At 34.4% G+C, this 22441-nt stretch overlaps 1 protein-coding gene across 4 annotated transcripts in view; it reads left to right on the forward strand.

Moving 5' to 3' along the window:
* Window positions 1-22441, forward strand: part of COP1 (COP1 E3 ubiquitin ligase) — a 268642-nt gene that overhangs the window by 111044 nt on the left and 135157 nt on the right. For all 4 annotated transcript variants that reach the window (XM_082385646.1, XM_082385645.1, XM_082385644.1 and 1 more), the window contains 2 exons: window positions 9514-9628; window positions 13512-13647. In XM_082385646.1, the coding sequence (XP_082241772.1) occupies window positions 9514-9628; window positions 13512-13647 (251 nt within the window). The remainder of the gene's footprint in view (window positions 1-9513; window positions 9629-13511; window positions 13648-22441) is intronic.

Consider the following 22441-nt stretch of genomic DNA (forward strand, 5'->3'; position numbering starts at 1 on the left):
TGAGTCATAGTTCAAAATGTCTACCTGTAACTAGGACATAGAGAAATTTACCCATGTTTTCTTAAAATACTTGTCTCATTTCATTTTTTACATTTAGATTCCTCTTCTGTTTGGAGTTTATTGTTGTGTATATTTTGAGGTGTGGATCTAATTTTATCTTTATCCAAATGTCAGTTGTCCCAGCCCACTTTTTAAAAATCTATCTTTGATCGAGTGTTGTGATATGCAACCTTTCTCATATCAAAAGTTCTGTGTGTAAGATGGATTTATTTCTGGTCTTTCTCTTCTGTCTGCTGACGTGTTTCTCTTTTCACTGTCACCTCTTTATGGTATGTTTTAATGTCTGATAGAACTAATTCCTCCAACCCCCCAGCACTTCTTTTTCAGTGTTTTACAGAATATTCTTTCCTGTCGGTTCTTTCACATGAACTTTATTATTTTTTAAATTTTATTTAATTTATTTTATTTTTGGCTGTGTTGAGTCTTCGTTGTTGCACGCAGGCTTTCTCCAGTTGCAGCGAGCGGTGGCTACTCTTCATTGTGGTGTGTGGGCTTCTCATCATGGTGGCTTCTCTTGTTGCGGAGCACGGGCTCTAGGCACTCGGGCTTCAGTAGTTGTGGCTTGCAGGCTTAGTAGTTGTGGCTTGCGGGCTCTAGAGTGCAGGCTCAGTAGTTGTGGCGCACGGGCTTAGTTGCTCTGCGGCATGTGAGATCTTCCCGGACCAGGGCTCGCACCCGTGTCCCCTTCATTGGCAGGTGGATTCTTAACCACTGCGCCACCAGAGAAGCCCTCACATCAACTTTAGTATCAGTTTCTCTAGCTGCATAAAAAAGCTTCTTGGTATCTTTATTAGAACTGCCTTTAACTTATAAATTACCTTAGGGGGAATTGATATGTTTTTGATATCAAGTTGAGTCTAGGTTTTATTTATTTCTTCATAAGTTTATTCCTAAGTTTCTTTAGAGTTGTAAAAATAAATTTTTAAATTTTGAGATAATTGTAGATTCACATGCAGTTGTAAAAATTAATACAGAGAGAGCCCATGAAAATTCCCTGGTGGTCCTGTGGTTAGGACTCCATGCTTCCACTACTGGCAGCCTGGGTTCGATCCATCCCTGGTTGGGGAGCTAAGATTGCACAAACTGCGTGGTGCAGCCAAAACAAAACAAAAAGCATTAAAACAAACAAACAAACAGAGAGAGCCCATGTACCATTTACCCAGTTACCATAATGGTAACACACGAACAATATTGAGTTTTCCAGTCCATGAATATGGTATATCTTTCCATCTATTTTGGTCTTTTAAAAATTCCTCCTGGCAGTGTTTGTGTTTGTAATATAGAGGTCTTCCATGCTTTCATTAAATTAATTTCTAATTCTTTTTGATGCTATTATTGATACAATTATTTTACAATTTTTATTTTCTAATTTGTTGTGAATATATAAACATACAATTGATTTTTGTACGTTAGCCTTGTTTCTTCTTAGCTTGCTAAATGTATTAATTTTCTTTTTAAATTTATTAATTCTAGTAGTTTTGTAGATTCTCAGGAATTTCTATGTAAAATCATATGATCAGCAAAAAGATACTTTTACCTTTTCTAATCTTTGTGTGTTCTCTTCTGTTTCCCCTCACCTCTTCCCCCTTTTCTCCTGTCCTTCTTCCCTCCCTTCCTCTCGTCTCGCCACATCTCCCTTCTCTTCTTTTCCCTCTTTTTCCCTCCTCTTTCCCCCTTATACTTCAACTTATATGTTAGCTCTACATTTTGGTAGATGCCCTTTATCAAGTTGAGGAAGTTTCCTTCTGTTCCTAATTTGTTGAGAAATTTGAACATGTATAGGTGTTGAATTTTGTCAGATGCTTTTTATGCATCTCTTGAAATTTTTTTTTTAATTTAATTTAATTTATTTTTTTATACAGCAGGTTCTTATTAGTCATCCATTTTATACACATAAGTGTATACATGTCAATCCCAGTCTCCCAATTCATCACACACACACCCCCCGCCGCGTTCCCCCCTTGGTGTCCATACGTTTTTTCTCTACATCTGTATCTCAATTTCTGCCCTGCAAACCAGGCAGAAATTTTTATATGGATATCTCCTTTATTCTGCCCACTTGATGAATTGCGTTGATTGATTTTCTAATATGAAAACAACCCTGCATTCTTGGATTGAACTCCATTTAGTCACGATGAGTTATTCTTTTTACATGTTGTTGAAATTGATTTGCTGTTATTTTGTTGTGGGTGCTTGTTTTCATGAAGGCACTTATTCCCCTTCTTCTTTCCTTCCCTTCCCCAGTGTCCTCGTTGGGTTTGGGTATTACAGCTATGTTGGTCTCAGAAGACAAATTGGGAAGTGTTTTCTGAAAGAGTTTGTGTACAATTAATGTTATATCTTCCTTGAATATTTGGTAGAATTTTCATGTAAAAGTATCTGGGCCCTCTCTTCTGACGTATATGCTGGTTTTCGGTGTATTTATTCTGTCTTATTCTTGAACCCCATAAGTTAGATATTATAATTAATGTATGTAAACAATATTTAAAATCACTTACTTGGTTACTAGTTTCCTTGCTTCTCTTTCATTTTGTGTCTCAGACCTTCTGGTTTGTGTTGTTGAACTTTTCAAGTACATGGTTTCAGAAATTTTTTAAGAAGTAGCTTATTGGTGATAAACCTTGTTTTCATTTACATGAAAAAATATTTTGCTCATGTTGTTGCAGCACAGTTTTGTTGGAATCTGAATTTTAGGTTGGGGTTATTTTCTTTCAACTTTTTAAGGATAACCAAAGTTTACTTTGTTCTAACTTCTCTTATTGCTTTTGAGAAGTATTTTGCTTGTTTAATTGTTCCTGTTAGGTGAATTAACTTTTCTCTTTGTCTGATTTTAAAATCTTTCTGTTTTGTACAAAAACTTAGTTTTGCTTTAGTGTGTCTAATTGCAGATTTTTTTAAAAAATTAACTTATTTTTATTTTTATTTATTTTTGGCTGTGTTGGATCTTTGTTGCTGAATGCAGGCTTTCTCTAGTTGGCGGCGAGCGGGGGCTACTCTTTGTTGCAGTGCGGGGGCTTCTCATTGTGGTGGCTTCTCGTTGCGGAGCACGGGCTCTAGGTGCGCGAGCTTCAGTAGATGTGGCACATGGGCTCAGTAGTTGTGGCTTGTGGGCTCTAGAGCGCAGGCTCAGTAGTTGTGGCGCACGGGTTTAGTTCCTCTGCGGCATGTGGGATCTTCCTGGACCACGACTCGAACCCGTGTCCTCTGCATTGGCAGACAGATTCTTCACCACTGCACCACCAGGAAAGCCCCGTGGATTTCTTTTTAATTATCCTTCTTGATAGGAATAATTTCTATGTCTGTATTCATGTATGTTTTCAGTTCTGGAAAATTGTCAGCACCAACTCTTCAGATATGTCTTCTTCAGTCTGTTACTCTTTTCTTGGTCTCTGGGGGCCCATATTTTAAACCTTATTATTCTTTTCTTTTTACGTTTCTTTTTTTGTTTTGAATTTTATTTAATTTATTATTTATAGACCAGGTTCTCATTAGTTATCCATTTTATACATATTAGTGTACATATGTCAATTCCAATCCCCCAATTCATAAACCCCGGACCCCCAACCCCCCCGCCTCTTTCCCACTTGGTGTCCATACATTTGTTCTCATCTGTGTCTCAATTTCTGCCTTGCAAACTGGTTCATCTGTACCACTTTTCTAGGTTCCACATGTATGCGTTAATATACGATATTTGTTTTCCTCTTTCTGACTTACTTCACTCCGTGTGACAGTCTGTAGATCCATCCATGTCTCTATAAATGACCCAATTTCGTTCCTTTTTATGGCTGAGTAATATCCCATTGTATATATGTACCACGTCTTCTTTATCCATTCGTCTGTCGATGGGCATTTAGGTTGCTTCCATGACCTGGCTATTGTAAATAGTGCTGCAGTGAACCTTGGGGTGCATGTGTCTTTTGAATTATGGTTTTCTTTGGGTATATGCCCAGTAGTGAGATTGCTGGGTCCTATGGTAACTCTATTTTTAGTTTTTTGAGGAACCTCCATACTGTCCTCCATAGTGGCTGTATCAGTTTACATTCCCACCTTGCAACAGTGCAAGAGGGTTCCCTTTTCTCCACACCCTCTCCAGCATTTGTTGTTTGTAGATTTTCTGATGATGCCCATTCTAACTGGTGTGAGGTGATACCTCATTGTAGTTTTGATTTGCATTTCTCTAATAATTAGTGATGTTGAGCAGCTTCTCATGCACTTCTTGGCCATCTGTATGTCTTCTTTGGAGAAATGTCTATTTAGGTCTTCTGCCCATTTTTGGATTGGCTTGTTTGTGTTTTTAATATCAAGCTGCATGAGCTGTTTATATATTTTGGAGATTAATCCTTTGCCCGTTGATTCGTTTGCAAATATTTTCTCCCATTCTGAGGGTTGTCTTCTCATCTTGTTTATAGTTTCCTTTGCTTTGCAAAAGCTTTTAAGTTTCATTAGGTCCCATTTGTTTAATTAGTTTTTATTTCCATTACTCTAGGAGGTGGATCAAAAAAGATCTTGCTGTGATTTATGACAAAGAGTGTTCTTCCTATGTTTTCCTCGAAGAGTTTTATAGTGTCCGGTCTTACATTTAGGTCTCTAATCCATTTTCAGTTTCTTTTTGTGTATGGTGTTAGGGAGTGTTCTAATTTCATTCTATTCCATGTAGCTGTCCAGTTTTCCCAGCACCACTTTTTGAAGAAACTGTCTTTTCTCCATTGTATATCCTTGCCTCGTTTGTCATAGATTAGTTGACCATAGGTGCGTGGGTTTATCTCTGGACTTTCTATCCTGTTCCATTGATCTGTATTCCTGTGTTTGTGCCAGTACCATATTGTCTTGATTACTGTAGCTTTGTAGTATAGTCTGAAGACAGGGAGTCTGATTCCTCCAGCTCCGTTTTTTTCCCTCAAGACCGCTTTGGCTATTTGGGGTCTTTTGTGTCTTCATACAAACTTTAACATTTTTTGTTCTAGTTCTGTAAAAAATGCCATTGGTAATTTGTTAAAGATTGCATTGAATCTGTAGATTGCTTTAGGTAGTGTAGTCATTTTCACAATATTGATTCTTCCAATCCAAGAACATGGTATATCTCTCCATGTGTTTGTGTCATATTTGATTTCTTTCATCAGTGTCTTATAGTTTTCTGCATTCATTTTGTTGCAGTGGTAAATGGGAGTGTTTCCTTATTTTCTCTTTTACATTTTTCATCATTAGTGTATAGGAATGCAAGAGATTTCTGTGCATTAATTTTGTATCCTGCAACTTTACCAAATTCATTGATTAGCTCTAGTAGTTTTCTGGTGGCATCTTTAGGATTCTCTATGTATAGTATCATGTCATCTGCAAACAGTGACAGTTTTACCTTTGCTTTTCCAATTTGTATTCCTTTTATTTCTTTTTCTTCTCTCATTGCCATGGCTAGGACTTCCAAAACTATGTTGAATAATAGTGGTGAGAGTGGACATCCTTGTCTTTTTCCTGATCTTAGAGGAAATGCTTTCAGTTTTTCACCATTGAGAATGATGTTTGCTGTGGGTTTGTTGTATATGGCCTTTATTATGTTCAGGTAGGTTCCCTCTATGCCCACTGTCTGGAGAGCTTTTATCATAAATGGGTGTTGAATTTTGTCAAAAGCTTTTTCTGCATCTATTGAGATGATCATATGGTTTTTATTCCTTAATTTGTTAATGTGGTGTATCACATTTATTGATTTGCGTATATTGAAGAATCCTTGCATTCCTGGGATAAATCCCACTTGATCATGATGTATGATCCTTTTAATGTGTTGTTGGAATCTCTTTGCTAGTATTTTGCTGAGGATTTTTGCATCTATATTCATCAGTGATATTGGTCTGTAATTTTCTTTTTTTGTAGTATCTTTGTCTGGTTTTGGTTTCAGGGTGATGGTGACCTCATAGAATGAGTTTGGGAGTGTTCCTTCCTCTGCATTTTTTTGGAAGAGTTTGAGAAGGATGGGTGTTAACTCTTCTTTAAATGTTTGATAGAATTCACCTGTGAAGCCATGTGGTCCTGTACTTTTATTTGTTGGAAGATTTTTAATCACAGTTTCAATTTCATTACTTGTGATTGGTCTGTTCATATTTTCTGTTTCTTCCTGGTTCAGTCTTAGAGGGTTATACCTTTCTAAGAATTTGTCCATTTCTTCCAGGTTGTCCATTTTATTGGCATAGAGTTTCTTGTAGTAGTCTTTTAGGATGCTTTGCATTTCTGTGGTGTCTGTTGTAACTTCTCCTTTTTTCATTTCTAATTTTATTGATTTGAGTCTCTCCCTGTTTTTCTTAATGAGTCTGGCTAATGGTTTATCAATTTTGTTTATCTTCTCAAAGAACCAGCTTTTAGTTTTATTGATCTTTGCTATTGTTTTCCTTGTTTCTATTTCTTTTATTTCTGCTGTGATCTTTATGATTTCTTTCCTTCTGCCAACCTTGTGTTTTGTTTGTTCTTCTTTCTGTAGTTCCTTTAGGTGTAAGGTTAGATTTTTTATTTGAGATTTTTCTTGTTTCTTGAGGTAGGCTTTTATTGCTGTAAACTACCCTCTTAGAACTGCTTTTGCTGCACCCCATAGGTTTTGGATTGTTGTGTTTTCATTGTCATTTGTCTCTAGGTATTTTTTGATTTCCTCTTTGTTTTCTTCAGTGGTCTCTTGGTTATTTAGTAACATATTGTTGAGCCTCCATGTGTTTGTGTTTTTTTACGTTTTTTTCCCTGTAATTGATTTCTAATCTCATAGCGTTGTAGTCAGAAAAGATGCTTGATACGATTTCAGTTTTCTCAAATTTACTGAAGCTTGATTTGTGACCGAAGATGTGATCTGTCCTGGAGAATGTTCTTTGTACATTTGAGAAGAAAGTGTAATCTGCTGTTTTTGGATGGAATGTCCTATACATATCAGTTAAATCTATTTGGTCTGTTGTGTCATTTAAAGCTTGTGTTTCCTTATTAATTTTCTGTTTGGATGATCTGTCTTTTGGTGTAAGTGAGGGGTTAAAGTCCCCCACTATTATTGTGTTATTGTCGATTCCCTCTTTTAGAGCTGTTAGCAGTTGTCTTATGTATTGAGGTGCTCCTATGTTGGGTGCATATATATTTATAATTGTTATATCTTCTTCTTGGATTAATCCCTTGATCATTATGTAGTGTCCTTCCTTGTCTCTCATAACGTTCTTTATTTTAAAGTCTATTTTATCTGATATGAGTATTGCTACTCCAGCTTTCTTTTGATTTCCATTTGCATGGAATATCTTTTTCCATCCCCTCACGTTCAGTCTGTATGTGTCCCTAGTCTCTTGTAGACTGCATATATATGGGTCTTGTTTCTGTATCCATTCAGCAAGCCTGTGTCTTTTGGTTGTAGCATGTAATACATTCATGTTTAAGGTAATTATCGATATGTATGTTCCTGTTACCATTTTCTTAATTGTTTTGGGTTTGTTTTTGTAGGTCCTTTTCTTCTCTTGTGTTTCCCACTTAGAGAAGTTCCTTCAGCATTTGTTGTAGAGCTGGTTTGGTGGTGCTGAATTCTCTTAGCTTTTGCTTATCTGTAAAGCTTTTGATTTGTCTATCGAATCTGAATGAGATCCTTGCCAGGTAGAGTAATCTTGGTTGTAGGTTCTTCCCTTTCATCACTTTAAATATGTCATGCCACTCCCTTCTGGCTTGTAGAGTTTCTGCTGAGAAATCAGCTGTTAACCTTATGGGAGTTCCCTTGTATGTTATTTGTTGTTTTTCCCTGCTGCTTTCAATAATTTTTCTTTGTCTTTAATTTTTTCCAGTTTGATTTCTATGTGTCTTGGCATGTTTCTCCTTGAGTTTATCCTGCCTGGGACTCTCTGTGCTTCCTGGACTTGGGTGTTTATTTCCTTTCCCATGTTAGGGAATTTTTCAACTCTAATCTGTTCAAATATTTTCTTGGGTCCTTTCTCTCTCTCTTCCCCTTCTGGGACCCGTATAATGCGAATGTTGTTGCGTTTAATGTTGTCCCAGAGATGTCTTAGGTTGTCTTCATTTCTTTTCATTCATTTTTTTTTTATTTTGTTCTGCAGCAGTGAATTCCACCATTCTGTCTTCCAGTTCACTTATCCGTTCTTCTGTCTCAGTTATTGTGCTATTGATTCCTTCTAGTGTATTTTTCATTTCAGTTACTGTATTGTTCATCTCTGTTTGTTTGTTCTTTAATTCTTCTAGGGTTTTGTTAAACATTTCTTGCATCTTCTCGATCTTTGCCTCCATTCTTTTTCCGAGGTCCTGGATCATCCTCAGTATCATTATTCTGAATTCTTTTTCTGGAATAAACCTTAGTATTCTGTCTTCTATGTCTCTTTTCTTCTCTTACAAATTTTTCTGTCTTCTTGACTTTATTCCTTCATTTTGAGGAGTTCTTTCAGGTTTATCTTCCACTTTGCAAATTCTCTTTTTATTCTCCAAATCTAATACTTGTTCTTTTGTAGGTATTTGTCCTCAAATCCGATTGTCCTCTTCTTTCCCTTTTTCTACATCTTATATTTTGTTTACCATTACCTGAGTTCAGCTTCCTGTTTTGTTGTTTATCTTTTGGAAAATAGTCTTTTTTTCTTTTGATCCAAGCACAGCTTTAAAATAATTCTTACTTACCATCTACTTTTAGCAGGAGTTCACTTTAGATAAGTGTTTTTGTTAATTGTAGTAACTTAATATTTCTTAGTTAATACATTTGCAGTTCTGGTATTCTTATTGGTGAACTTATGTCATCTCAGGATCTCATTATTTGTCTTATCTCTTTATCTGTTAATGTGCCACTAGCATAATAGTTAGTAACCATTTGTGGAAGAGTTTTCATACCCTTTTAATTAACATGGTGTTGGTAATATTATATATTTAGGATTATAGACTTTTTTAATAAGGTTTATATGCCATTGTATTTCAGATTTGTTGTTGTTCTCTAAATATATATGTATGTGATTTAGTTATTTGGGTCTTCTAATGTATATGTCAAACTATTTAGTACATGCATATTAACTACCCCTTCACCTAATAATCAGCGTTAATTTAAATACCTATTTTGTACAGCCAAGCAGTGTTCCTATTATTCACAAGGTATAGGGTGCAATATAGGGATGATGAAGCAGTAATTAGTTTTCTTTTGGTAATTGTTTTCTAACAATTGATGCATATTAAAGTAAAATTCTCAAAATTCTAAATTTCAGAATAGCCCTTATAATGGATTCTGTCTCCATTTAATTTGGAGAGTTGAAAGAAGCTTCTCATTTTATTCTCATAAAATTGGCCTACTTTCCCTTTAAATTAAGAATTCGAAATGTGGTCTAAGAACTACGGGATTTTGATATTTGTAATTATTTTAATGTGAACTTTTGAAGTTAAATATTCAAGCATTTGGATATTCTGTGTAGAAAAATAGTATGATTTGTTCTGAGTTACAAGTGTCTTTTCTTGTTATCACCTTAGACAAAGAAACAGCCCTGGTATAACAGCACATTAGCATCAAGACGAAAACGACTCACTGCTCATTTTGAAGACTTAGAGCAATGTTACTTTTCTACAAGGATGTCTCGTATCTCAGGTACATTCAGGACTTCTTAAAATATCTCAGGTTCATATTTCATATCCATATCTAGCTTCTTATGCTGGATTTATGGAAAGCAAAAGTGTCTATTTTCAACATAGTCTAGCACAGCATTGTGGAGGTTCTTAGACATCTTGGAGAACATTGCTTTTCCATATCTATTTTTGTTCTCTTTCTTTATTCGGGAGTTTTTAATCTGTATATAGTGAGCTGTATAAAGTTAAAAACAAATCAGCCATGAATATGTAGCTAGCAAAAATAAGTTCCATTCAGTTGCCTTCTATTCTTCAACATTTATTAAGTTCTAAGCACTATCCTCTGTGCTAAGAATAAAAAGATGAAAGTACTTGTACCTGTCGTCAAGGAGATTATGAATTTAGTGGGGGAAAGCAACAGGTGAATAATTCTATGTGATATTTTATGTTATATACATATGCAAAGGGTATTGAGGGAATAGAGAAAAATATCCACTAATATAACTGGGAGTGAAAAAGCCATGCCACGTTGAAAATGGAGAAATGTAAGAGAATGATTCCTGTAGGGATTTCAGAGATGTTGTATTTAGTCAAGCCTAGTATTAATTAACTAAAAAAGGTAATTAGAAACATGTTCAAAGTAGAGGAAATAACTTATGCAAAGATTTGTACACAATAGCATAGAATATTTTTATTGCTATAGAAAAGTAATGGAGTTCTCTGCCCTCTTTGTTAGTTCTCTGATCTTTAGCCTTTCTTGGTGTCTTTGCTCACCAGTGCAGTAGGGACATTTATTTATACCGACCCAGCATTGTTTTTTTTTTTAAGGTTTATAGATGATGCATGTAAAATACAATGCTTGGTATAAGTTAGATTCTCAGATAATTGATGTCATTTGTAATACACCTGCTCAAAATGAGGACCGCCAAGGAAAAAAAATGTCTGATATTTTATTAATTGTTAAAAATTTTGCCTTGGTTTTCTCTTGAATAGGCATGTTTGTATTATAATCCACACATTATAGAGAGAGAATCTTTGGAGAAATTTGCCTCAGGACTGGAGGTGGCAGAAAAATGTATATAGATCCACACAGCATTTTTCCTCTGAAGACTAGAAGAAAGCCAAACTTTGTTTATAAGTGTGTTTGAAATTAATAGTCAACAGTTTTCATACAGATGGAAAGCTCTCATTGTATTGTCTTGAGAATTGACCCCCTTATTAAACTTCTGTAATAGTCTATAAACTATAGTAGGAAGCTGTAACATTGAAAGTGGTCTGAGACCTACATTCTACTGACTGGCAGAGGGTTCATGTTAACCCTTTCAGATGTTATTTGTTGGTATGATGTTGAAATACAACCACAGGCAAATGGCAGACATTCAAAAAAGAGAGAGAGCAAGATGGAAAAGAGAGATTGGAGTAGGCTATTGATTAATAATTTGTAAATAACTATAGCATAGGCATGCTGTGGGATAGTAAAGGTAATCACAAACCAATTTAATTTATTTTGGAGATATAGCTTTATAGGGAGGTAGACTAGTAAGTTAAAACCAGGAGGAAGATTAGATTTTTATTTTTGTAGACATGGCTGTATTGTACTTAACACATGTTGTCTTTAGTTTTTAGGAATCTCAAATTTAGCTTAACAGATTTGCACAGTGTCTACACTAATCACATTGCTGAATATGGAGTCCCTCCTAGTGTCCTTGGCTGTAAAGAGGAAATTTAAACTTCTTTGTAATGGGGTACCTAAGAGTTTGATTGTCCTTTTGTGTATTTTCAAATGAGAATCCACTCCCCATCCCCAACTTTTATTTTCATCTATGAAAATGAGACATGAAGACTAAGAAATAAATGCTTTGAACTCTTAACTGTAATTGGAAGAGAAGCTCAATTATAAAGCATTAGAAGAGAGAAGAGACACTGAACACACTTTTGCAAACTAATCTGTAATTAGGAGAGGTGATACGCCATCAGATATGTATGGGTATTGATCATAAACCAACCAAGCAAACAAAATCCTACCTTTTTACAACCAGATAAGTGAAATCTAATCCCTATGCTTTCAGATACTGAAATAACTGCTTTTAGTGTTATTTTTATAACTTCTGTTGAAAGTAAGTGTTAAATGAGTGGATATGATGGCCAGAAGTTCAACTACCCTAGAAAAGGATTGTGATTTTCTACAGAATAGACATTCTTGAATGCTTGTGAATTTTATGTACTTAGGGATTAATGTCAAAATGTTGAAAGAATATATTAATATTAAAACAATTTTTAAATGGCTAGCTAAAGTAACTGTCTTTTCAGTATTTACTACATTAAGTAGCTCACAGTAATAGGGTTATATATAAAAAGAACCAGTTACATGGTTGGATGCATGTTGTATCCAAACCACTTTGCTGTACAGTTGATACCCCCCCCCTTTTTGCAATAACCTATGTTTTATTTATAATTTGTTGAATTTCCTGAGAATAATTTTTGTGGACCAAGTACTTTAAGCTCAATAACATTTTGATATTTCATGCTAATTGGGTTTGTTCCTTTTGCGTTTTCTTGAATGGAAACACTACAAAATTGAGCCCTTTTAATGTGGGTCATTAGATGACTATGTTAAGTTAGTGTTTAAATCTTTAAAATGTAAAATATTAGGGACAGAAGCTTACTTAGTTTCCTCAAATAATTGTTTTTCTTTATAATAATTGTTAGATAAAATTCTTCATGTCAGCAATTCAAGATAACTGGAAATCTCCAGATAAAATAAATAAATTCTTTATTATATATCATGTAGTAGACTAATAGTAACTCTTTTGACTTAATGATTCTTACAGCTTAATTTCTTTTTGCTTACTAGTATTTTCAGAGGACATTTAAGAAGGGAAATCACAAAAGTTTACCTTAAAAAAGTTCTGTGTGTGTTTGTATGTATATGAGCTAAGAATAAGGAAGAAAGTATGAAAACACAGTGTTGTAACAGGCTTATTTCAAGTTTCAATATAGAAAGCTAACTAAAGTAATTGTGTTCTTTTCTTTCTTTGGAAGGGAAAACGCAAGTCCAAACTTTAAGCAGTTTTGAAAAACAATGTTTTTATTCATGCTTCCACTGTAGGCCTGTTTCTACATTGGAGAGTAAATTAGCTGTCTTCTCAGGTCCTTTATAACCTGATTTTGTGATTTAAATTCTACATCATTTAGTTATGAATAGTTTACTGAAATGGACTTTACTCAAACTATTTGTAAAGAGTTCTATTGGATGGAATTATTGTTTTCCATATTCCACCAAGACATTTGAGTGAACCTATTTTAAGTTTGATGTTGAAAATTAATAATTCATACACTGCAGTTTTTTACTCTCATCCCATAATTGGATTTGAAACACTTCAAAGTATTATGTGAACAAATATTTCACTTTCTTTTTACTTAAAAATCAATTTTTAATCTAAATTATGTTATTATTAATTGTGTTTTGACTATAAGTAAACATGAACATGAAGATGTATCCCTGTAAACATGTTCCTTTAACAAATACTCTGTCCAGTATATATACTTGTCTCTCCACCCTCACCTTCTTCACTGATAAGGGATTTTGTTTTAATAAATGATTTAACTTCTCTTGATCAGAGGTACTTTTTTTTGTTTTTGCAAGAAATTATTGCTTAAAAAAGAAAAAGAATTCACAGTATGTTCTTACTGGTGTTGAAAGAGACAGTGTCTTTCAAGAACCACCGAGAAAGTTTTCTTAAAAGTTGAAAGATCAGCTCATTAATTTGTATATGTTAGTCCTCTCTAAGTACTCTTGAAGAGTTGTTGTTTGTGTTTAGAATATAGTTTTTAGTCTGTGGATATTGCTCTTTGACTTATGTTGCAGTTCAATTCATTTGTTTTATTTTGTTTTCTTCATATAGATGACAGTCGAACTGCGAGCCAGTTGGATGAATTTCAGGAATGCTTGTCCAAGTTTACTCGATATAATTCAGTACGACCTTTGGCTACATTATCATATGCTAGTGATCTCTATAATGGTTCCAGCATAGTTTCTAGGTAAGTATGGGGCGGCATACTATTTTCTTACTATTTTCTTTTGCAGGAGTGTCTAGAATTTAATTGAATTTGAGAAGCAGTTATAGTGTTACGGTTAAGAGCCTCTGTTCTGAAATCCAGGTTGCCTGCCAATTTTTAGCTCTGCGGTCTTAGGCAAGTTTCTGAATCTCTTTAGTCCTCAGTTTATCTCTAAAATGTAATGATTGTTAGTATCCGCCTCATAGGGCTGCAGTTTGTTTTCTTGTAATTCTTTTGTGTGGTTTTAATGACAAGGTGTGCTCCTAATAAATGCTCTCTCCTCTTCAATTTTTTAGAAGAGTTTGTAAAGAATTGGTGTTATTTCTTCCTTACATATTTTGTACAATTCCCCGGTGAAGCCATCTTGGTCTTGAGTTTTCTTTGAGGGAAGATTTTTAAATACAAATCCAATTTTTAGAAGAGATATAAGGCTAATCAGGTTATCCATTTCTTTTTGACTGAGCGTTATTTTTAGTTTGTGCCTTTCAAGGAATTTGTCCATTTCATCTAGGTTGTTGAATTTATTGGCATACAAGTGTTTATAGCATTCCTTTATTATCCTTTTGATGTCTTTAGATTCTGTAGTGATTTTTCCTTTCTCATCCTTGATTTCAGAAATTTGTTTCCTTTTTTTTTTTTTATACTTAATAGTCTGGCTTAGAAGTTTTCAATTTTATTTATCTTCTCAAAGAACCAGCTCCTGGTTTATTGATACTGTCTATTTTTCTGTTCTCTGTTTCATTGATTTCTACTCTTAAGTTTATTATTTCACATTTTCTGCTTTCTTTAGGAGTAATTTGCTCTTATCTTGCTAGTTTCTTAAGGTAGAAACTGAAGTGATTGAGTTGAAACCTTTCTTCTTTTCTAATATAGATAATTTGTGTTATAAATTTCCCTCCAAGTGTTGCATTAACTGCATCTCACAAATTTTGATGTGATTGATATCTTTTCTTTTTTCCAAAAATTTTTTTATTCTGGTAAAATACACATGACATAAAATTTACCATCTTAATAAGTGTACTGTTCAGTGGTATTGAATGCATTCACAATACTGTGCAACTGTCATCACCATCCATCTCTTTAATACTTGACATCTTGTAAAACTGAAACTCAGTACCCATTAAACAATAACTCCTTGTTTCCTCTTGCCCCCAGTCCTGGCAACCACCATTCTACTTTCTTTGTCTATGATTCTGACTATTGCAAGTATCTCATATAAGTGGAATGGTGCAATATTTGTCTTTTTGTGACTGGCTTATTTCACTTAGTGTGGTATCATCAGTGTACATCCATGCTATAGCATATGTCAGGATTTCCTTCCTTTTTAAGGCTGAATAACATTCCGTTGCATGTATATAACACATTTTGGTCATCTGTCTGTCTGTCAAAGGGTACTTTTGTTGCTTCCATGTTTTAGCTACTGTGAATAATGCCACTATGAACATGGGTGTAAAACTATCTCTTTGAGACCTTGCTTGCGATTCTTTTGGGTATATACCCAGAAATGGAATTGCTGGATCAAATGGTAATTCTATTTTTAATTTCTTGAGGAACTGCCATACTATTTTCCACCAGGGCTATACCATTTTGCATTTCTACCAGCAGAGCCTAAGGGTTCCAGTTTCTCCACATCTTTGCCAGTATTTATTTTCTGTTTTTTTGATAGTAGCCATTCTACTGGGTATGAGGTTAGGTTTGATTGCTTAGATTAGATTTGAATTTCCCTAATGATTCGTGGTGTTAAATGTCTTTTCATGTGCTTATTGGTCATTTGTTTATCTTCTTCGGGAAAATGTCTTTTCAAGTCCTTTGTCCATTTTTGAATCGAGTTTGTTTTTCATTGTTGGTTTCAGGAGCTTTCTATATATTCTAAATATTAATCCTTTATCAGATTTATAAATATTTTCTCTCATTCTGTGGGTTGCCTTTTTACTCTGTTGATATTATTGTCTGTTGTCAATGCATACAGTTTAAAAATTTTTATGAAGTCTTATTTGTCTATTTTTTCTTTTGTTGCTTGTGCCTGTGGTGTCATATCCAAGAAATCATTACCAAATCCCAAGTTGTGAAAAGAGTTTTATGGTTTTAGATTTAGGATTTTGATCCATTTTGAATTAATTTTTGTATATAGTTTTAGGTAAGGATCTAACTTCATTCTTTTGCATGTGAATATCTAGTTTTCTCAGAACCATTTTTTGAAAAAACTGTCCTTTCTCCAGTGAATGGTCTTGGCACTCTTGTCAAAAATCCTTTGACCATATATGCAAAGGTTTATTTCTGTGTTCTCTCTTCTATTCCATTGGTGTATATGTCTGTTTTTATCTATGTTTTTTGATTACTGTAGCTTTGTAGTAAGTTTTGAAATCAAGAAGTATGAGTCCTCTAGCTACTTCAGGTCCTTTGGAAATCTGTGTGAATCTTAGGATGGGTTTTTCTGTTTCTGAAAAAAAAGTCATTGGGATTTTGATAGGAATTGCATTAAATCTGTAGATCACTTTGGGTAGTATTTGACATCTTAACAATATTCAGCCTTCCAGTCCATGAACATGGGGTATGTTTTCATTGATGTCTTAGTTTCTTTCAGCAATGTTTAGTACTTCTCATTGTACAAGTCACCTCCTTTGTTAATTCCTAAATATTTTTTTGATGCTCGTGTAAATGAAATTGTTTCTGTAATTTTCTTTTTAGATTGTTCATTGTTATTATATCAAAGATATGATATTTTTCATTTTCACTCATTTCAAAATCTTTTAAATTTCACATTTGATTATATTTAGACTCATGGACTACTGAGACATTAGTTTTCAAATATTAGGGTTTTCTAGTTATCTTTTTGTTGTTAATTTATATTATTTTTATCTTCATCATCTTAACCATTCTTTAAAAATTTTTAATAAATTTTCTAGTATACATAAAGATGGAAAGAATAGAATCCTTTATACAATCATCTCCCAGACTCATCAGTGATCCAAATTTTGCTGTACTTGCTTTGTTTATACTCTTCATTCTTACTTTCTTTGCTTAAGTATTTTGAAGCAAATCCCAGGTATTATATCATTTCAACCGTAGATTCTTAAGAATCTCTATGTCTTAAAATATGGATACTGTATAACCACGGGGCTTTATCACCTCTAACACAATTAGCAGTAGTCCCTTGGAATCATCAAATTGCTAGTCTATGTTCAAATTTTCTAGAGAGAATGAAGAAGCCTTAAAAAAGATGTTTTTGATGTGGATCAGGAATTTGACAATTTTTACCTTTTTAAAAATTACTGAAACTACATGTGCTTTTCCATTTTCATGACTGAGATTTTTATTTATGTATATGAATATTGATCTTGAAATTCAGGCCATTAGCTAAAGAGACTATTGCATTAAATCTTATTGTATTCAAGCTTGTTGTTTAACTTGGTAACAAGACAAAAATCATACATTTATTTATTTTTCTATATGTTGGCAGTGTAAGTTTTCCTAATCAGGCACTGGAGTGATTAAAGTTTTAAAATGCAGTAAATTGTGGGTTTTGTTTAACTAATTAATTAAATTAGTAATTAACCTATTTAACAAAAATTCATTGACTACCTAGTGTGGGAGAGGCTAGGAGTGTAATCATGAACAGGCCAGCTTTGATGCTTGGATTCAGGAGAGCTCTCAATTTTATTTCAGTGCCTTTATAGAAGAAATAATACTGATCTGGTATGTACACATTTACTTATAATTATATGGCTCTACCCAACTGAAATGTAATACAGATTAGAACTCTGTTGTAATAACAATTAATGTCCCTGACCATTGTGAATTCATCCTATGTTGTATTTTCTTCTCCATTTAAAAATGAACAAAAAACCAAAAACAAAATAAAAATTTCCTTCTTAACTTCATATTACAAAAGCAGCATTTCTAGTTAGAAAACGTAGGATTGGTTATACATCTCTAGGTATTCAAAAAAGAGTAAGAACTATTCTTCATTCCTGAAAGTCATTTTAGCTTGATATAATGTAATTCTGTTTTTTTAAAAATAAGTAAACCTTGATCATATAAAGACATTTGTATCAGAGTGCTGTGTTTTCTGAGGCAGACATTTACTGTTATAGGAAGACTTAAGATTTCAGTTTAGAAATATAACTTACTGAAAGTGAGGTTAGTTATATCAAAATATTTCAAGCAAAATAAAAAATTTAAAGGTACCTTTAGTTGTTTCATCTTCATGTTGACATCCATTCTTTTCTCTTATTTACATTGAATTAACATTTCTGAAGAAAAAATGTCCAATTTAAGAAGTTTATCAGGCAGAATGCTTGAAGGACTATAGTAGGCAGCAGCAAAGGAACATAGTATCCATAGTATTGAAGGGACTTTGAAACTCACAATCCTGGTGATTTTTTGCTTTTTCTAGTTTCTCACATTCAGACACATCATTGATAATAAATTCATTTTAAAGGCTTTTAATTCCTTGCAAATTAGGACATTTAATGAAGAATTTCTTTTGGGAAGAGGGGTGAAGACGTGTTAGAGATGACAACGTTGAATTTGGTGCATTATTTCATTACATTGTAAAAGAAATTATTCTTACTGTAAAATTGCATGACATGTATTTAGTGTTGGTCATTTATTGCAGTGAGAATCTCACTGAGAGAAAAAGCTGAACCGGAAACTTTCACTTTTAAAATATGTCTTCCTTTGCTTGTGGATCACTTTGGGTTATTTAACACCATACTCGTGAGTCCACAAGGTGGCAGCATTTGTTTACTTTGACACTGTCTCAACTAATAGACAATAGAAAAGGTATGAAATCAGAGGCTTATAGTGAAGTTCATTCTCATAAATACTAGATGGTCCTAGGTTAACGTCACCAAGTAAGAGAAAGGATAGAGAACTTTTCTTACACATAGCAATAATGGAACATTTTGCATTTTTTCTTGAATTAGGTATTCATGACCACCAGAGAGGAATGAAACTGCATTGTTTAAACTTACTGAATACTTAGTAGCAATGGCTGTTGAATTCTTGGTTTGAATGTTGCATACCTAGATTGTTTTGGTTAAAATTGTTATACACTCCCTCTGTACTTTACAGAGTATGTTAACATTTTTGCTTATATTTTCTCAAACTCTTGAATTTGACTTACATCAGGCATTAGTAAATTCATAAGAAGAAAATGATTATATATTGTGGCATTTTTTTGCTGCTGGTAATGTAGTGTTTGATTACTTTTTGTCAGACACCATTGTAAGTATTTTACATGACCTTGTAAGTATTTCACTAACTCATTTAATCTTTACTGTGGAGTAAGGCATTGCTATTAATCTCATTCTACAGATGAGGAATTGAGGTAGAGAGAAATTTTCTAACTTGTCCAAGATCAACACAGTGCTAGTAAATGAAAGAACTAAGATTTGAACTAAGACATTCTGGGCCCTGTGTTCTGCTGTTCTGTTGTCCCTTCAGGATCTGTTGAAACCTTGGGAAAAGTTTCTGAAAGCACTTTACTTTTGAGACAAACAAAAGAAGTAATTCTTTTGAGTTTCTGATACTTTGTATCCCTATTACTGTCTTGTCTAACTTGGCCTCGATAATGAAAATTTTTTATTTTTAATTTAATGTAGATATGACGTTCCAGTGTCACTTTTGCCATAGTTTGAAAGTATTCAAATTAAATATTTATTTTTTTGTAGTAGCCAGTTATAAGGATTGTTTTTTACTAAACTTCAGTTTATAATGACAATCAGTGCTGATCCAGGTTTAGGGTACCTTTTAATATATTCTTTATTGTAGAATGCCATGAGTTTTAAATTTGTACTTAAAAATAGGTTGTCTCCAGGTAATTAATTACTTGGTAAGGAAGAAGTATGATTTTTAGGACGACTTATGCACTTCTCTTTTTGTCAAAAGATATTTCTGTTATTGTCTAAAGAGTTATCGGGCCATCTGGGGTTGATGAGAAATGGGAGGAGTGGGAGTGCAGAGGAAAGGATTTTTTTTTTTTTTATCAGAATTTGGCCCAGGACCAATTTTTTAAAGCAGTAATTTAAAAAATTGTGTTCTAGGCTTGAAGCTTCATCAGGGAGGGAGTCTTATCTGCCTTATTTCCCGCTGCATCTCCATGCCTGGCACATGGTAGGTGCCCATTAGTAAATAGTTGTTGAATGAATGCATGAATGAATGGAAAACTTTCTGCATGCCCTGGGAGGACCCAGAGCAGACAGGGCTCTAGCAGTTGTCTACCTTAACCTGCTTTTACATATTTGCTTTCTGATAAGTATTCCTTTGAAGAAAGTATCCCTAGGCTAAAAAAGAAGTCTATAAATCACCAATGACACATGACAGAAAAATAAGTTAATGTTAACAACTTAAAATAGAAGCATCCAAGATTGTCAGCATGTGTTAATGAGTTTCCTACTTCTGTGACAATTCAAGATACAGGCTAAAGATGAAATACACACAGTCTAAGTTTAAGCGTTAGAAATTGCTACATCCTCTCTCTTCCCCATAGCCTCTTTCCTACCTTTTTCCTCTTCTCATCTCAATTCCTCTTATTTTTCCTGTTTATTTTCCTTTGCCCTTGCTTACGCTGAGGCTTGTCAGTAGCACATAGTGAAACCATAAACTCAAATCATTTTATGCTTATTACCACAAAGAAAGTGTTAGTTAGGCTACCATTTGAGATTTTAGTAGACTAGTAAGTTTGTCACTTAATCAGAACATAAAATAGATGCCTACAACAAAGGCTTAGAATTAGAATGCTGCCTTTTATTCATGATAAAATTATTTACCTGGAGAAGAGTAGAGTTTGTTAACCTAATGACTCTCTTCAAATAATCAAAGTAAAAGAGGAATTAGAGTGGTTCTGTTTGGTACCAAGAGATAAAAGTAGGACTAACGGCTGGAAGCCACATTTTAAGGTTAATATAAGGAAGATCTTTGTAGTCAGCAGTGTGTAGAAGTGGAATAGGCTTCATTGGGAGGTAGTTGCCATATGCTCTTCTTAGTTTTTAAAACTAAGCTCTAGTTTTTCTTTTTTTTTTAATCGAGAAAAATTTTCTGCAATCCTGAGATCAGTTATATGTGTATGTTCACCTGTATTTTTCTAGGATATTGTTTTTGTTTTAACTTTTCAAAATTGTACCTATTCATAACAAATACTTTAAGTGCTGAGAGTACAAATAAGAGTGATACACAGAATAGTGGAGAGACAAACCTATAAGCCAATATATAGAATAAAGTGTTGTAAGTGCTATGAAAGCATCTACTGGGTACAACATGGAGAATGGATTTGAAAGAAGCAAGAGTAGGAAGTAGGGAGATCCAGTATATAGGTGGTTGTTGAAACTGGCCAGGCATAGCATCAATACATGATGATGGCTTGTGACCTGTACTAGGGTAAGGTCAGTGAGGCTTAGGTGAAGAAGTATTTAAAAAATATTTGGGGACTGGGGACTTCCCTGGTGGTCCAGTGGTTAAGAATCCTTCCTTCCAATGCAGGGGATGCAGGTTCATCCCTGATCAGGGAGCTAAGATCGCACATGCCCCGGGACAACTAAGCCCATGCACAACAACTACTGAGCCCACATACCACAACTAGAGAGCCCACATGCCACAATTAGAGAGCCCACGCACCACAACTACTGAGTCCATATGCCACAACTAGAGAGAAGCCCATGCGCCGCAGCAAAGAGCCTGCGCACTGCAATGAAAGATCCCACGTGCTGCAGCTAAGACCTGATGCAGCCATAAATAAATAAATAAATATTTTAAAAAATATTTGGGGACTAAGGTAGACAAAACTTGATGATTGATGGGTGTTGTCCTTGAAGGAGAGGAAGATAGCTTCCAGGCTTTAGGCTTGAGGAGCTCGGCTGAAAAATATTGGTGTCATTTACAGAGATAGGGATACTGGAAGAAGAGTAGGTTTAAAGGTAAGGAGGCACATGGGAGATTATGCATAGGCTCTTTGGTTGTACAGAGAAGAGGTCTATGAATATGGGAATTTGTACAGTTGATAATTGACATCATGGTTGTAGACTCATAGAGCTCCAACATTTAAAGATCAGGTAGACGAGGAGGAACCCGTAAAGCAGATCAAGAGGGTTCTCAGATGAAAATGAAAACTAGGAGAGTTTATTGCCATGAAAACCAATGAGGAAACATGAGATAATTTGTAGAATTAGATCATGTGCAGGATTGAATCCAAAGCAAAGTAAGACTTTTTGCTTTCATTAAAAGGGAGGACACTTCCTCCTCCATAATAGGAGGGAAGGAGAAGAGAATGGGTTCAAAGGCAGGCATGTTTTTTATTTAGTGACAAGGAGATAAAGGAGTTCTTCTCTTAAGAGTTTGTGCTTTTTCCATATGTCATCTCAGAGTGACAGGTAGAAAGGGTGGTTAGCGTTCATGTTTGACTGTGAAAGAAAAAGATATTAGATGACGAAAATGATTAAACTTATGGACCGTGGAATTTAAACTGCAGACTGAAGGAAATAAAGATAGGAGAGGTCTGAGAAAGAGGCAAAAGTGGTGGAATCAGCTTTCTAGAGGACAAGAATGAAGGGTTTTGAGAATAGAGAGTAAGTGGCGGGGGCGGGGGTGCTATGGAGACTGTGGTCAGAGAGGTATTTGCATCTTTGGCAGGGAATTCTTTTTCATCTTTGTACTTGTAACACTGGGTGGTTTACCTGATATCTAATGGGCTCTCCTGTTTGTTGACTCAGTTGTAGAATAAACTAAAATGCAAGGTAAAAAATAAATAATAAATGCTTGTAGGGATCTGATAAAATGC

Source organism: Balaenoptera borealis, assembly GCF_965194805.1.
Source record: "Balaenoptera borealis genome assembly, chromosome: 1".
Classification (NCBI taxonomy): Eukaryota; Metazoa; Chordata; class Mammalia; order Artiodactyla; family Balaenopteridae; genus Balaenoptera; species Balaenoptera borealis.